Raw genomic sequence first — 16,274 nt, forward strand, 5'->3', positions numbered from 1 at the left:
AATGCCCCCCACATGATCTTTACTGACCCGGTGCCTGTAGACAATTGTTGTACATATTTCAATGTTGTTAATGCTAAATAATCAGATTAACAATTATGTTCTCTCATTGCAACTGGCTGACTTTTCTTCAGATTAGATATACTAGATATAAAGATAGATCTAAATAACTTACATTAAATGTAGCAAAAATAATATAAAAAATAAATGTTGCCATTAATGAATTGATAAAATGTGACATTCTATTAATTCCCTTATTTATACACGCTTTTTCTTTATTTTCCTTTTTATTTATTTATGTATTTATTTTCATTAATTTTTTATTTATTTTTTTTCAAATTCTGCATTTATTTTTTATTAATTCATTTTTTTGCATTTATTATTTATTCATTTATTTTTAAATGTATGTATTTACTTATGTATTTATGAACAATTCTTTTTACAATTTTGTATGCATTTCTGCCTCATTATGCATTTTATATACTGTATATATAAAATGCATAATATATATATTTATACAGTATATATACAGTATATATATATATATATATTTGAATTAATACATATGAGAGTGCAAGTATACACAATAATACACTGTATGAGTGCAAATAAGTAAATGTATGTGCAGTAAAAATGTATTCTTTCACACGCCAGAAAGGCTCAGAACATGCTGAATTATATAAGTACATGTACTGAAGGTTCACCATATTTTACATGTGTATTCTTCGTATCTTATCCTGTATTCAGTTCGGTCGTCTTACACAGGAATATGTGAATAAATGATCAGTCACTGTAAGACTAATGCTATCTTGTGAAAGGTACTGACATGTCTGTTGTGTCCTCAGGGAGTGAGGGGAGTCAGTGGTGCTGCTGGAGATCAAGGCGCCCCGGTGAGTTGACACTGATTATATATTGTATTATATATTGCAGAATGCTGCATGAAGTAATTTTACAATGTTAATATGTGATATCTGTCAATTGTTGAAGTGTTCAGTTATTTGATATTGAAGCTAAAACACGATTCTGTAATGAATTAGAGCATCATTCACAGAGTGCTCAGTGTAATAGCTGCTGATGAATGCGGAGACTGCTCACAACACATCATTCCCGTTAACTCAGCATTCTGTAGATGTAACGAGCAATACGTTTTTAAATGGTCCAATAAAGATTTGAAGGAAAGTGTAATCAGGACATAAATACAAGAGAGCTCGGATTCATTGCAGCTTTTACGCAGTGCTCTGCGCTAGTAAACTCACTGCCCACACACTACACTAGGACGCGTAGGATGGGCAAAGCTGCCCTTAGCCTTTGTGTCTGCACATGGGCAATGAGCAGTCAGGCTTGATTAAATCTGGAGTAGGTAGTTTATTTTTGGCGTGCCTTTTTGGTGAAAGCCTGATTCAACTGTGGAATATCCTGCAGGAAAAGTTGCTATTCCAGCATTGGCAATGAGCGCCTACACTGCAAAGACGCATCTGAATATCCTGTGATGTTTGTTTTAAAAAACACATTTATCATAACTGTTGAAGGCCACTGGAAACGCCATCATATTAAAGGGGCTGTACGACCATTTTAAATGTCAAAGTCAATTTAAAATGTCAACAACATAACTGTTGGATGTTATGCCATGTTTATGTGCTCTAAATGTTCACACTTTTACGTCCTGCATCTGTGAGAGTCAGCCTGGTTAACTCATCACTGTCGCACCCCCTAACCACACGCTCACACTTTATAGGAGGCAGTGTGGAAAGCAAAGCAGACACACAGATCTGCACAAACTTATATATACACACACAAACCTGGGGGCCTGTTTTTCTTGTCCTTTCTAATTACACAGCTGATATCCAGACACCCACTATGTCTGGACGTAGGTTGCACACGCTGTACAAAATACAGTGGACACCCATGTTTACATGTGGCACAGACCCTCATGGGTCCACAGTAGTAGGCGGGCGGCATTGCGTGCAGAGCAGCTCCCCACTGCGTCCCAAAACCAAACCCACCCTTCCTAATCAGGCTGATGTTTACATGGACCGCTGGGAAACAAAAGTGTTAATGCAGCATTTATGACTGTAAATAGTTTTACTTTACTGCGTTGTCCCACTTGTTATGGTCTTGTAACAGAGGCTGTATTAAACTGTCTCCATGTTCATTTCACTTCAGTTAATTTCAGTTCATTTGATTATCACACACACAGGCAAACAATGCTGCTTACATGTATGTAGTAGGGCTGTCAATCAATTAATGTCTTTAATCGTAATTAATCGCATGATTTGCCATAGTTAATCGTGATTAATTGCAAAATGAATCGCACATTTTTTCTCTGTTCAAAATGTACTTAAAGGGAGATGGGAGTGGGCAAATATGCTAAATGCAAATGTATGTATATATATATTATTAGAAATCAATTAACAACACAAAACAATGACAAATATTGTCCAGAAACTACTAAAAGGTACTGCATTTAGCATAAAAAAACATATGCTCAAATCATAACATGTCAGTGTGCTGACTTGACTATGACTTGCCCCAAACTGCATGTGATTATCATAAAGTACGGCCTGCATGCCTGTAAAGGGGAAACTCGTGGGTTCACCAATCTTGAGGTCAGAGGTCAAGGGACACCTTTGAAAATGGCCACGCCAGTTTTTCCTCACCAAAATTTAGCGCAGGTTTGGAGCGTTATTTTACCTCCTTCTCGACAAGCTACTATGACACGGTTGATACTGATGGATTCCTTAGGTTTTAATAGCATCTTCACTCTAGCTTTAAAACCGAGCCCGCTACAACCTCCGAAAGATCGAATTAATTGTGTGTTAAAGAAATTAGTGGCGTTAAAACAAAGGCCTGTAAAGGCCCGCTGTGGACGACATGCTCGACTCAGTCTGCAGAGACCTGAAGCAAATAGGTTTTTAGCACAGTGAAATGTTTTTGAAAGGCTAAACACCAACACATGCTGTATAGATTACATTATAGATTATAGATTGTATAGTTACAACACTCTGGCGTTACTGGAATGTTTGGATAACACGAGTCACAAATAAACCTACGCAGACACCACCGGAATTCTACAAATTATTATAATACTAATAATATTAGTGTAGCCTGATCTTTATCTGTGCAAAATACCAGGACTTTTCCTGTGCCACTTTATATAGTAAGCTTGTTTCCAGTTCAATAAATAACATGGTAGCAATCTTAGCCACATCTAACACTGGTGTGCTGAATTGATCTTTGCTAGAAACTGGAACTGAAGACACTTGTAAGCAGCAAAGGATGAGAAGCATGTACAGCTTGTTAGACTGACGTTACAACATATTGGACTAAATGCTAAATTGGGCTTGGTTGAGTTCTGTTGTGTGAATTCTTTTAAACTTCTACAGTGCCTCGATATCCGGGATCTGCTACAGACAGATCATATATCCTCATCAATCCACACACTTGCGGGTATGCTGATGAGAGATGGATTAGAGTAAGACGGATGTTGCGATGCAGGGCCCGCTTCACTCTAATGTGTTTGTGAATTATTTGTTATCACCCTGATCGGTGCTCACGTCTCCGTCAGAAATAAAAAAACAAAACGATGCATCTCATATTTCAAGTGTCACCTGGAGACACAGAATCAGTGTTGATAGTTTACTTTTAATCCCAGTGAATCCACACTGAAATCTGATATTAATTCCACATCACCTTCCTCCTCGATCTGACGGACCGTTTGGATTAAATTAGAGTTGGCTGTTCTGACATTGAAATGTGACATCTTTTACAAAACACACAGAGTACACAGGAAGTCTTCTTGATGTAAGAGAAAAAAGCCCTGATGTTGTTACTGAAGTAAAGCCACCATGTCAGACACCCACTGATATCCGGATCTATCAGACTCATTTAAACCCAGAGGATTACACTTAGTTTACTTTATCACACACACACACTACACGCTTATCTGTAGTGGAATCATCAGTGCAGGTTCACATAGTCTGAATCCAAAACACTTTGATCCTCCAGTATATGATCCGTTTGTATTTGCATGACAGGCAGGGAGTCTTCAACAGAGCCACTTTTCCAAAGCCTTTAACCATTCCTAGATCATAGTCTGACATCTGTTACAGGATGCATTACATGACAGGACATCGCTTAATGTGACCCCTATTCATATTTACTTAATGGACTTATATCAGTACCATCTCTTGTGTTTACAAGACAGTTTCCAAGTTGTGGGGATCTACTTGCCAAGACACAAAAATAGTACTTCTCTTATATTGCTGCATATAATTGGATATTTTCCATCAATCAGGATTTTGAATTTGAAAAGAAAGAAATTAATAGAAATATTAGAAATTTGGAAAAAAAAAACATTTTTATAGATATTGGAAAAGAAAAAAGGGGGATTTATCAGTAAAAATCTCATGCAATATAGGAGTGACAGACTCTTTTTTTTTAAATAAATGATAATATTGTGGAACTTGCTTTGCATCCATTGCATACCCTGCAGCAGAAAGCACAAAAACCAGTACTGCCATTCAACGCCACACTGTTTGGTTGCATGCAGACAGTGCCTTGTCTGTCTAGCAGCCTTGTTTTACAGCCCACTCAGTTACCTTCAGAAGTGTGTAACCTCTGAAAGCATGTCTTGAAATGGGGCATGTGCATATCACTCCTTTGGTTAGACAATGGCAACTGGAAGACAATGGACCTTAAACTGACATTAAGTGATTCTTTGGCCACGTGGGGACACGCAACAAGTTCTAAACTATAGACTGTAAGAAGTGGACGTAGTCACCGTGACGTCACCCATTGGTTTGTGGACTACTGTTTTGGAGCCTTGTGTTTGGCATTTGTCCGTCGCCGTCTTGTTTTTTTGCAACCAGAAGTGACACAAGAGGGCGGAGTACAACCGAACGCTAAATAAAACAACCGAAGTACAACCGAACGCTGAATAAGACATTTTTAGGCGACCAAAATGTTACAATTAACTTTGATGAACTGAAAACACACTGTGAAAGGGTTAAAGTTCTAATCCAAAAACACGGACAACTCTCAGACCGGACAACGCCGAGGTAGCGACCTATTAATCACAAGGTAGCCACGTCCTAAAGCATCCCCTGCTTTATGGTTTATTTGTCTCTAAATGGGACCAGAATTTACTAAATGAACATCACGCTGTATTGAAGAAGACTTGAAACTAGCGATTGAGACCATAAACTCATGTTTACAATGTTTACTGAGGTAATAAATCAAGTGAGAAGTAGGGTCATTTTCTCATAGACTTCTATACAATCACACTTCTTTTTGCAACCAGAGGAGTCGCCCCCTGCTGGCTGTTAGAAAGAATGCAGGTTTAAGGCATTTTTGCATTGGCTTCCCTTTTTGCCACCTGTTCTAAACGTTACATTAACGTTGATGTGCTGAATGTGTTAGCAAACAGTTGCTTATTCACACATCCAGCAGACACAGAGCACCATTAGCACTCATATGGAGTCATGTTTCTGGCCACCTGGCGTATATAATGGCCAACAAGTCCAATATTCACCCTCCTGTTTCTTGGTTTTGGGGTCCACCAGCTCCTGAAGGAAATATCTGTCTCTTTAGTGGCTAAATGCTCCATTATGTTCACCAGCTAGTCTCTAACTGTGTCTGTCTGCTGTTTGCTGCTGGACAGGTAGTGTACGGCAGCTTTATCAGGGATTTTTCACTGAAAACAGCTGCAGTGGGAAAAGACTATTCAGAGGATGACAGCTTATTCTTTACCTCAGTAACAACAGTTTACAAAGCAATCTCTATTCAAGGTCCATACTCGTTTGTTCTGGAGCTTTCAACCATATCGCACCATGTCGTAGCAGGTTAAGTGAACCTTGAGGTGAGATTGTTTTGTCAACTGCTGTTTCCTAGATAAAGAATTAGCTGCCAAGCTCAACTTTAAGGCCAAACTTTAAGACCAGAAAGAGCTCAGAATAATGGAAAGTCTGAACATCTACAGTTCACTTCCATGGCAACCGTGCAAACATGATCATGAAGGCTGTGTGCAGAACAATTGAGTAGGTGGACCTTGGGCGAGATGGAAATCATAGCTATATGAATGGCCTTGAACACACATGGTCACAGAGACAACTGGATGTTTACATATTGTATATGTATATCATGTTTGCATTTGAATGACAAATGTTGCATGTTGAAGCATTTTACAACATATTACAGTGCATTTAAAAGTTCAGATTAAAGATAATATACATCAACTTGGAAGAAAACTTGACTTGACATCATGTAATCTTGTCAAACCGTCACTGTGTCGTCCACAGGGTGATCCGGGGACTCCTGGCGAAGCGGGCCTAAGGGGACCTCAGGTAAAGTGTGGCCTAACTTGTCAGAATCGTTGGTGAATTAAAATCATTCCCATCAGCTGTATATTTTCTGTGTTCTGTGTTTTAGGGAGAAGGAGGCTCGCCTGGGCCACGAGGACCACCTGGACTCAACGGAACACTGGTTGGTATAACATCATCCCATTTTCAGTTGTCTTCAACACGCTGAAATGATTCAGAAATGATTAACAGTGTTGGTACCTCAGTTGTTTTAGGCAAACACAACTGCTGCAGAAATCACATCCCAAGTTGCTACAGTTTGTCGGGCAACACAATTCTCACTCCCCCAACAAATACTGACACTCGGTTAGTGGTCCTATGCTTCAAACTATGACGCTCTAGGTACCCCTCTAGTGTCAGTTTTGGATGTGTCAGGGTCAGCTTGTCAGTTTGCACTCGTTACATGCATACAGTCTCTTTTCAAAATAAACTTCCAAAGTAGGTTTACTTAGTTTTTAGGTTTACTTATGCAACAAAAGTACTAAGTTAGGCTTAGGAAAAGATCTTGGTTTGAACAAAAGTACTAAGTTAGGCTTAGGAAAAGATCTTGGTTTGGTTTGTTACGTAACTGGCGTTAATTAAGTAGGGAAGTTACGTAACAAATCTACGGTAAAATAAGTCACCTTTGATTTGGTTTCACGCGGTCTCCTGAATGAAAGTCCTGTGTTTGTTGGACCTGCACATGTCCACCCGCCCTACGCAGACTTGCTCTTTATACTACATCTGTTGCTCTGACCGTCTGAAACAGAATCTGATTCAGACAATCACGCCCATTTAACGCAGCAATTGGCTGCGTTAAATAGGCTGTCAATCAATTAAAATATTTAATTGGGATTAGTCACACATTTTTTTATCTGTTCAAAATGCACCTTAAAGGGAGATTTGTCAAGTATTTAATACTCTTATCAACATGGGAGTGGACAAATATGCTTGCTTTTAGCAAATGTATGTATATATTTATTATTGGAAATCAATAACCAACACAAAACAATGACAAATATTGTCCAGAAACCCTCACAGGTAGGTTAGGTTTTTCTAGTTTCATATGATACCAGTATCTTCAATCTAGCTTTCAAACTGAGAAGGCTACAACCTAAAAATTTCAAAATGCGTTAATGGCGTTAAAAAGAATTTGCGTTAACGTTAACTTTGACACCCCTTGTATAAACACGTTGCCGGTAGGCATGGGCAGACATCCTACGACCCAGTTTGTTGGAAGCATACCGAGGCCTATACTTTCTGCACTGTGAAGCTCTTTGCTGGAAGGTCGTTTCTCAGCACCCTCCCCAGCCAACAGTAGAGTTAGCAATGACATGGACTGCAGTACATGGGGAATTTGGCATTTGGCAAATTGGGTGTAGTCAGGAAAAAAGTCCCCTGCCCGAAAAAATATTGAACAATTAAAGGCTATTGACTATTGTCCCAATTGGCAGTGGAGGAAGGACATTTTGGCCCTTACAGACAGCCCACATGGCTTTGCCATGAGGGATTATGACACTGATCCTTCTTCCATTCCATACTTGGCCACATTTAATCTTTATGGGATACACACATTTTAAAGCATATTCCCCAATTGTAACCTACAAGTGAGGAGTAACAGGGTCCACCTGTTTCCCCATTTGTCTTTGAGCAATGCGCTCTTGTCTCCTAGACTACAATTCACATTACCGTCTCAGCAGTGGGCTCATAATGAGATCATTAATTCAGCCCATGCACCGTATGAGTCCATTTGATTTACTTAGCAATGCCATTAAGGCGCTGAGTGGCTGTTAATTTAGAGCCAAAGTCGGATGAGTGTGTGCGGGTTTACGGTCGTACACACAAGTCAGGGCACCCCCCTCTGGTAAACAAGATTACACACGGACAGATGCAATTACAGCAGAGCATTGTGAATACGCAGACCTCCATGGCGAGCATTGGGAAGCATGTCAGTAGCTCTGCCGCTCTCTTGTGGCCAAAGTGAGACTGTGCAGATGGATGAGTGAAGAGTTAGTACACTGAATGGAAAGGCATTAAATACACTTCAAGGGACATATTTGCATTGTGGAAACCTGTTTAGATGAATTGGTGGATGGTCATGGATTAACATATAAAACAGAAAATGATTCAGTATATTGTCTGTATCTGGATCCAACATCAATATGGAACTTAAATGGATTAAATAGAGATTCAATCAATTGAAATGTGTTTTTTCTTAGACTGCAATTGGCTCTCTGTGGCACATAAAGCCTTGGTTAAAAAAAGGTCCACAACCACAAGCTGCATCCCCCTCTTTCTATTCCTGTCAGTGGAACTGCTATGACGTTATGCCTGCAGTGGGTCTCTGACTTATCTGACACACACACACACACACACACACACACACACACACACACACACACACACACATATATAGAGTCAGAAGGAGGAAGAAGAAGAAGAATGAGCCACCCCTTGTATCTAGGCAACCACATAAAATAACTAAACATAGATGTCAAACTAATTGTCAGTTGACCCAGCCAACACCAATCAAATTTGGCATTTGGAATGAGCACAGTCCTGGTTTGGCTCCTTATTAATCAATACACATTAAATTGTTCTGTTTTTTTTAATGGCTTGAAGTGGTGTATTTCATTTTCCTTTATTGTACACGATCAGTGTGTTTCCGCAGCAAACCATCAAATCTACTATTGGATTGTGTTAACATCTGATACTTTGGCAAACTGAAAGGGCTTCAAATGTTCAGACGCAAATGTCAACACGAATCATTCAAACCCTTAAGCTTTGAAACCTTTCGTTTCTTTGTGAAACAGTGTCATAATCCGAACAATGTCAAGAAAATAGGCTCCCACACACTGAAGAAATGATTCCAAAATATGTAATCCTCAACATGAGACCAAGAAGGTCTATATACTGATACCTGATTCACACCAAGCTTTCAACTAACTCCAATGTAAACCCATCCACGTCATTATTAGACAGTCAGAGCAACTGATGTAGTATAAAGAGCGGGGAAATCCACTTAGGGAGGAGGTCATGGTGGATGGTTGGGTCAAACAAATATGTGAAACAAAGTCAATGTTGAATTTTTTTACCATAGTTTTGTTAACTTATGTAACATAGGTTTACTCGGTTAGGCTTCGGAAAAGATTGTGGTTTGGGTTAAATTAAATACGTTTGTTACTAGGGCTGTCAATCTATTAAAATATTTAATCGCAAATTAATCACAATTTCTTTTTGCTCTGTTCCAAATGTACCTTAAAGGGAGATTTGTCAAGTATTTAATACTCTTATCAACATGGGAGTGGGAAAATATGCTTGCTTTATGCAAATGTATGTATATATGTATTATTGGAAATCAATTACCAACACAAAACAATGACAAATATTGTCCAGAAACCCTCACAGGTACTGCATTTACGTTTGTAGTGTTATTTAGCCTCTTTAGCATCATACTAGTTTGACATGGTTGGTAACAATGGATTCCTCAGGTTTTCTTGTTTCATATGATGCCAGTATCTTCACTCTAGCTTTAAAACTGAACCCAAACTAAGAAATGAGTTAAAACTAATTTGTGTTAACATGCTATTATTGCGTTAACTTTGACAGCCCTATTCGTTCCCTATGTGGCGTTAGTCAAGTACGTAAGTTATGTAACAAAAGTACAGTAAAATAAGTCAACGTTGACTTTCCTAAACCTAACCGAGTAAACCTATATTGGAAGTTTATTTTGAAAAGACACTATGTTTAGCAACTCTGCATGTAACAAGCTGAAACCGTACGTTTCCTGTGAACACGGACGTTTATTTTGAAAAGACACTGTATGCATGTAACAAGCGGAATCTGTACATTTCCCGTGAACATGGAAGTTGTTTTTGAAAAGACACTATACATGTAACGAGCGGAGACTGACACATCCAAAACTGATGCTAGAGGAGTACCTAGAGTGTCATAAATTAAAGCATATACTGACCAAGCATCGGTATTTGATGAGTTGGGAGTAAAAATGTTGATATTGGGATGTGAATACGCTACTCCATGGCATTAGAGTAACCAATATTTTTGGATATTAAATTTAGATTGATTGGTATTCATATTAGGAGCATTCTAGGACCCAAATCAAGAAATATACCTATTGTGCAATAACATTACATTTATGATGAGTATCCATATTTTTTATGACTGGGCTCTTTATTGAAAAGAGGCTCATATTACCTGTTTGTCCCCTACAGTCAATCCGATTACTGGACAGTAGATTTATTTGTGTGTGTGTCTCTCTGATGACGGCATGTGGGGAGATAGAGCCGGGCTCTTGATACAGCAGAATGCTTTGTTGAACATGCAAACCGGCGTGTGTTTGCGCGCGCAAAGCGTGAAAGTGTGGACGTGCATGAGTTTGTAGTGAACGTGTGTGTGTGTGTGTGTGTGTGTGTATGTGTGTGTGGACCTGAGCCATCTCATTTCTCCCTCAGTACCTCCTGACTAAGCCGTCACGCACTCTGTCATATTCAGCCCAAAGCACTGCGCCTGTCTCTTTCATCTCATTCTCTCTCTCTCTCTCCCTCTCATTCCCTTCCTCTCTTGGCCCTCCCCTCCACTCCCCCCCCTCTCCTCTTCCTTCTCTCTCCCCCAATATCTCTCTCTCTCTCTCTATCTCTCTCCGTCCAGGGAACCCAGGGAATCCAGGGGCCCCCGGGGCCGCCCGGAGAGATCGGCCGAGATGGTCCCAAGGTCTGTGCGTTGAACGTTATAATTAGTTATTATGCTAATGGCCTGCTGCTCCCCAGCCGCTGGGCTATTCTCAGCCTCTTCTAATGCTGTACCCTCCCTCCCTGTTCTTCTTGATGTGCCCGGAGAGAAAAATGCATTTTGCTGAGAGGGAGGCAACTTGTTTTGCAATCAAATTGTAGGTGTTTCTGAATATGTGATAAACGCTGTTCTGCCAAGGACGGTTCATATTTGGACTGTCGGTGTGTGCTCACTTGCATTTCTCTCCTTCAGAGAAAAAGTTTTACTCCTTTATACATTTATGCAAAGTGAGCTTTTACCATATTTTTCTCAATTAGGGACCTAGTTACAGATTGAAGGGGGTATCAAAGAGTATAGAAGCAACGAGGTGAAACTCTTTTGCAGCTAGATGGCGCTGTGGTAGCGCTGCCACCATTTTGGACTGAAAACACCAATGATTCCATTCGAATGGATGTATAAAAAGACGTCTGTAAATCAGAGGATAATTTTTTTTTAGGTAAATCAACTTCCCAGTACGAACACTTAAATAGCCCTCATTTAAATTGTGTTATAAAATGAACTACTAGCTGAATCCAGAGTTATTTTTCTCGCCATAATGAACGTGCATCAGACCCACGGGACCGCACCGACCTGCACGCTCATGGGACATATCCGGTTCTGCCAGCTTCCTGCTAGCTGTATGCGACTGTAATAATGGATATATTGGCTGTAATGCATTACTTTAATTATCTTATAATACACCCAGGGGCTGTAAACTGTAAGCCTGTATCGTGGTGGATGTATTAACGTCTCTGCTCCCAAACAACCGGCTATCGGCCAGTAGCTAGTAGTGCTAGAAGCACAACATAAATAGAATTTAATGGAGTTGTAGGCTATTTACTAACACGCAGGGCAAAAGCACAGGACACAACCTCTTATACATCCATGGTCTGTGGTCTGTTGGACTCCATTTTGGATCTTTGACATGAAAAAGTTTGAGACAAATTATGACAACAGAATAGAAATCATTTTGTTTTACTTTTGTACGGCACTTTGTAGGCGGACGTTTTACCGGTGTCCGGTAGTTGCTTTCAGTCCAAAATGGCGGAAGCGTCGCTCTGCTGCTGGGCGCTGAAATTGCAATGGAACGATCAATTCGCTTTCACTTTTTTAGCAACATACGTTCTTTGGGGGAACTCCACTGATTTTTTTATTGCACTTTGGTAAAGTTGGGGGATTTGCGAGAGGCAACTGAGACTGTGATATCCTGACCTGCAGCCACAAAAAGCTGCAGAAATGACAAGTTAACTAACCTTTATCTGTGAAATCAGAAAGACTAGCACAAGGGGGCATTTTCATATTTCTCTGACCTTGAAATGCACATTTCCCGTCCCCTTTGGAATTTGTATACTCGGCACAGCGTGCAAGACACAAAGATGGAAGGAGAATGAGTGAATGATGCGTTTCCATGCATGTGAAGGTAAACATGTGCTGAGAAAGAGGACCAGCCAAATGGCACCTGATCATTTGGTGATTTAATCAGTCAGTCACATAAATAGATAAACACAACACATAAATAAACACTGCTAATTATACACACCCCTTACACCTGTATGGGAACTTCCCTGTCAGCTGATTAAATCCCCACAGAAGGCTGCGTTCCATCTGTAGCAGATAATTGCAGATGGAACACACACAACATATGAAGAGAACAGCACTATTACACACCGCGGTTACCTTGATTAAATCATGCATAACCAACATCAGGCTGCGGCAAAAATAACTACACAAACCACTGTAGTTGTGCACACAGTTGACTGGTAGTCTTTCTTAGACAGTGGACACATTGGTCACACAGTTCTGTTTAACTCCTACACACAAACACCACAGTACAGGGAGCAACATCTGCACTCCTCATGGCTTTCTTTCCAGCAAGTGTGGCAAGAGTTTAAATCTGTGATAAAAATCACGGAAATATTTATCTGTGACATGAAATAACGTAACACAAGTAAAGCCACAACACAAGCCTGTAACATTGATGTAACTTACCAGTACAAAAACGTTGGTAGAAAGTACTCAAGTGCTGTTGTTAAGTACAATCTCCAGGTACTTGTACTACCTTTTTATGCTACTTTATACTTCTACTGCAATGTACGGAAGCCATGAGAGGCAAAGTAAGAACAAAAAATTATGATGATCCATTTTCTAAGTCTGTTCTGAATTGTTTTCTCTCCTCATGACTTAAGAACAAGAGAAAAATAGAAAGATGATCCTGGGAAAACCTAAGTTTCTTTTTTTTTTTTTTCTTCCGTGAAAACAGGTGAAAAAATATTTTGGCAGGGGAAAATATGTGTGTGGGTTTCGCTCACCACAGGCTGAAGTGCACCACTACCCTATGTTCTAAGTAATTTATAATGTACCTCAAGTTACTGCGGGTTTATTTCACAACAATGACCCACTAGCTGTACATTATCCCGCTTATTACACAGCTACTTACTTAAAAAATCAATAATTTGACACAAAAATGGTCCTCCAGAGTCCGAGATCAGATCTGCGCCCGTAGCAACGGTCTGTTATACATAGCAACGGTCTGTTATAAAGAAATAACAAACCATAGAATGCTGTAATTGACCAATCAGAATCGAGTATTCAACAAAGCCGTGTAATAAATAGGACTAAAAGCATTCAAGTTTTCTTCCACGTGAGTTTGAATTTCTGCACTTTATATTGTGTGTTGGCAAGTTACGTAACATTACTGTTATGTCTTCTTTTTTTTTGACTAGAAAAGTATTTTAATCTGTAGTAATCTGCCGTTAGGGAAAACATGAATGTATTGTTATATTTAGAACATATAGGGTAGCTTCTTGTTGTCGTAATGACAACAACAAACACTTTTTTCCCCAACCTGTTTCAGAGATGAAAAAAAATTAAGGAACTTAGAAAGATTATCCTGGCAAAACCTTTTGCTCACCTGTTCTTGAATCATAAACACAGGAGAGAAAACAATTTAGATCCGATTTAGAAAATGGATCACCACAATCTTTTGTTTCTTACTTGCCTCTCAGGGCTTCCGTAGAGTGCTTACAAGTGTCAATGATAATATCCAACAATATGAATATAATAATATATTGCTCCGATTTTTCTCAGTTATTGTAATGGTTTCATTGTAACCTACTATAGACTCACTAACTGGACATCACAACGATTGTGTGCATAATTTAGTTAAAATGTACTCAGAAAACACGACACAACCAGACTCCACCAATGTAAATCCGGCTTTTGGCAGCACAGTATTTGTTCAGCTAGGAATTTGCATGTGACCCCTTCAGATCCTCTCCGTCTGAATCGACACAGCGGTGTAATTTTTGTACTTAGAAAAGCCGTCTCTCTTCTAAATCCATTGAGCCATTTCCATGACGCACCGCTGTCATACCTCGCGTGATTGGCACAGCTGTTTAACAGGGAATAGAGAAGTAGTGTGACTGGCTGAGAGTAGAGTGATTAATCACCACACACTGTGATTTATATGCCACGCAGACAACCCGTTTGTGAATGCTGTGCTGCTGGTCGTCGTGATGGTTAAAATACAACCCTACGCTTTGTTAAGGATGAGATTTAGTCATGAGTGTAATCAACAGAAGGCCCCCAGTATTGTCAGATAAATATGGTGTGTGTGTGTGTGTGTTTTTTTTAGGGGAAGTGTGGATATCCGGGGTTCACTGGTCCTCTTGGTCCACCAGGCCAGAAGGTGAGTGGAGCCGCGGATTATCTACCAGATTACATTGTTTCCTTTAACCTCTGTCTTCACTGCTTTCCAACACTGCATCCTCCTCTATTTTTTTTTTTTTTTTTGTCAATCTGTCTGCCTCCGTATTCTTTTTTCTGCAATGCCAATTTTATTTATTCTTACAATTAGATAATTACAGGCATTTACATCCTGCCAATTGCTAGATGATTGCTTTTAGACCCATGTGTCTGCTGCCATTTTGGACTGAAAACGCCAATGAGTCCATTGCCATGAATGTATAAAGAGATAAATCAACTTCCCAGTACGAACATCTAAATAGCCCTCATTTAAATCATTATGTCCTAAAAGTTGTAAAATTCACTAATAGCTCAATCCAGAGTTATTTTCCTCATCATAATGAACGTGCATCAGACCCACGGGACTGCATCGCCCTGCACGCTCATATGACATATCCGGTTCTGCCAGCTTCCTGCTAGCTGTATGCGGCTGTAATAATGGATATATTTGCTGTAATTCATCACTTTTATTATCTTATAATACACCCATGGGCTGTATGCTGTAAGCCTATACCTGCCGGTGGATGTATTAACGTCTCTGTTCACAAACAACCGGCTATCGGCCAGTAGCTAGTAGTGCTAGAAGCGCGACATAAACAGATTTTAATGTAGCTGTAGGCTATTTACTAACACGCGGGACAAAAGCACAAGACACAACCTATTCTACATCCATGGTCTGTGGTCTATTGGACTCTATTTTGGATCCTTGACATGAACAAGTTTGAGATTGCTCTCAAAATCTGTGTGCTGGATTTTTCTAACTACCATTTATGTCCATCGATTACTTAATGCTCCTCTGGGAAGCGGCCACGCAAAAAAGTTTAAATTAAAAAACAACGGCTGGTGTTGCAATGGAACGAACAATTGACTTTCACTTCTTATCAATATACGTTCTTTGATAACGTCATCCCAACCGATGGAGTCATTGCGGAAGCGTAGCACCCACCCTCCGGTTCCCTCCCCCCAGGTTAACACTGTTAGCTCTGTCAGCACTGTCGCACTGTTCGTGCCGTTAGCTCTGTTAGCTGCTAGCCGCCAGCTCAGCTGTCGCCATGTTGAGAGCCACGTAGAGGCAGTTCCTCAATCACATGCTCTGCATTTACAATTGAGCACCTTTAATGTGAAGGAAGCAGTTCAGGTTGTCTTTTCCTCTCTCTCTAAAGTAGCTGTCTCCCACACTGCTGTACAGATTGACTCTCCATACGTGTTCTCTGCTACGATTGTCTATCCCTTATCCTTCCCTTGACAAAAGCATGTACACTATTTGCACCTTCACGCCCCAGTCCCAGTTAGTCTATACTGACGGCCGCATAGAAGTGAGCGTTTGGAAATTCAACATGGCGGTCGGATTAGTGAGGACACTACTAAATCCTGAGGGATCAGGGTACGATCAGGGCAACAGCTTTTGCC

The 16,274-nt window shown here is 40.0% G+C and overlaps 1 protein-coding gene across 1 annotated transcript in view; it reads left to right on the forward strand.

Annotated features, from left to right (window-relative positions):
- si:dkey-225n22.4 (collagen alpha-1(XXI) chain) overlaps positions 1-16,274 on the forward strand; it is a 63,318-nt gene that overhangs the window by 27,434 nt on the left and 19,610 nt on the right. Inside the window, exons 18-22 of the mRNA XM_037756916.1 lie at positions 843-887; positions 6,294-6,338; positions 6,424-6,477; positions 11,001-11,063; positions 14,755-14,808. Of these exons, the coding sequence (XP_037612844.1) occupies positions 843-887; positions 6,294-6,338; positions 6,424-6,477; positions 11,001-11,063; positions 14,755-14,808 (261 nt within the window). The remainder of the gene's footprint in view (positions 1-842; positions 888-6,293; positions 6,339-6,423; positions 6,478-11,000; positions 11,064-14,754; positions 14,809-16,274) is intronic.

This window comes from Sebastes umbrosus, chromosome 21, assembly GCF_015220745.1.
Source record: "Sebastes umbrosus isolate fSebUmb1 chromosome 21, fSebUmb1.pri, whole genome shotgun sequence".
NCBI lineage: Eukaryota > Metazoa > Chordata > Actinopteri > Perciformes > Sebastidae > Sebastes > Sebastes umbrosus.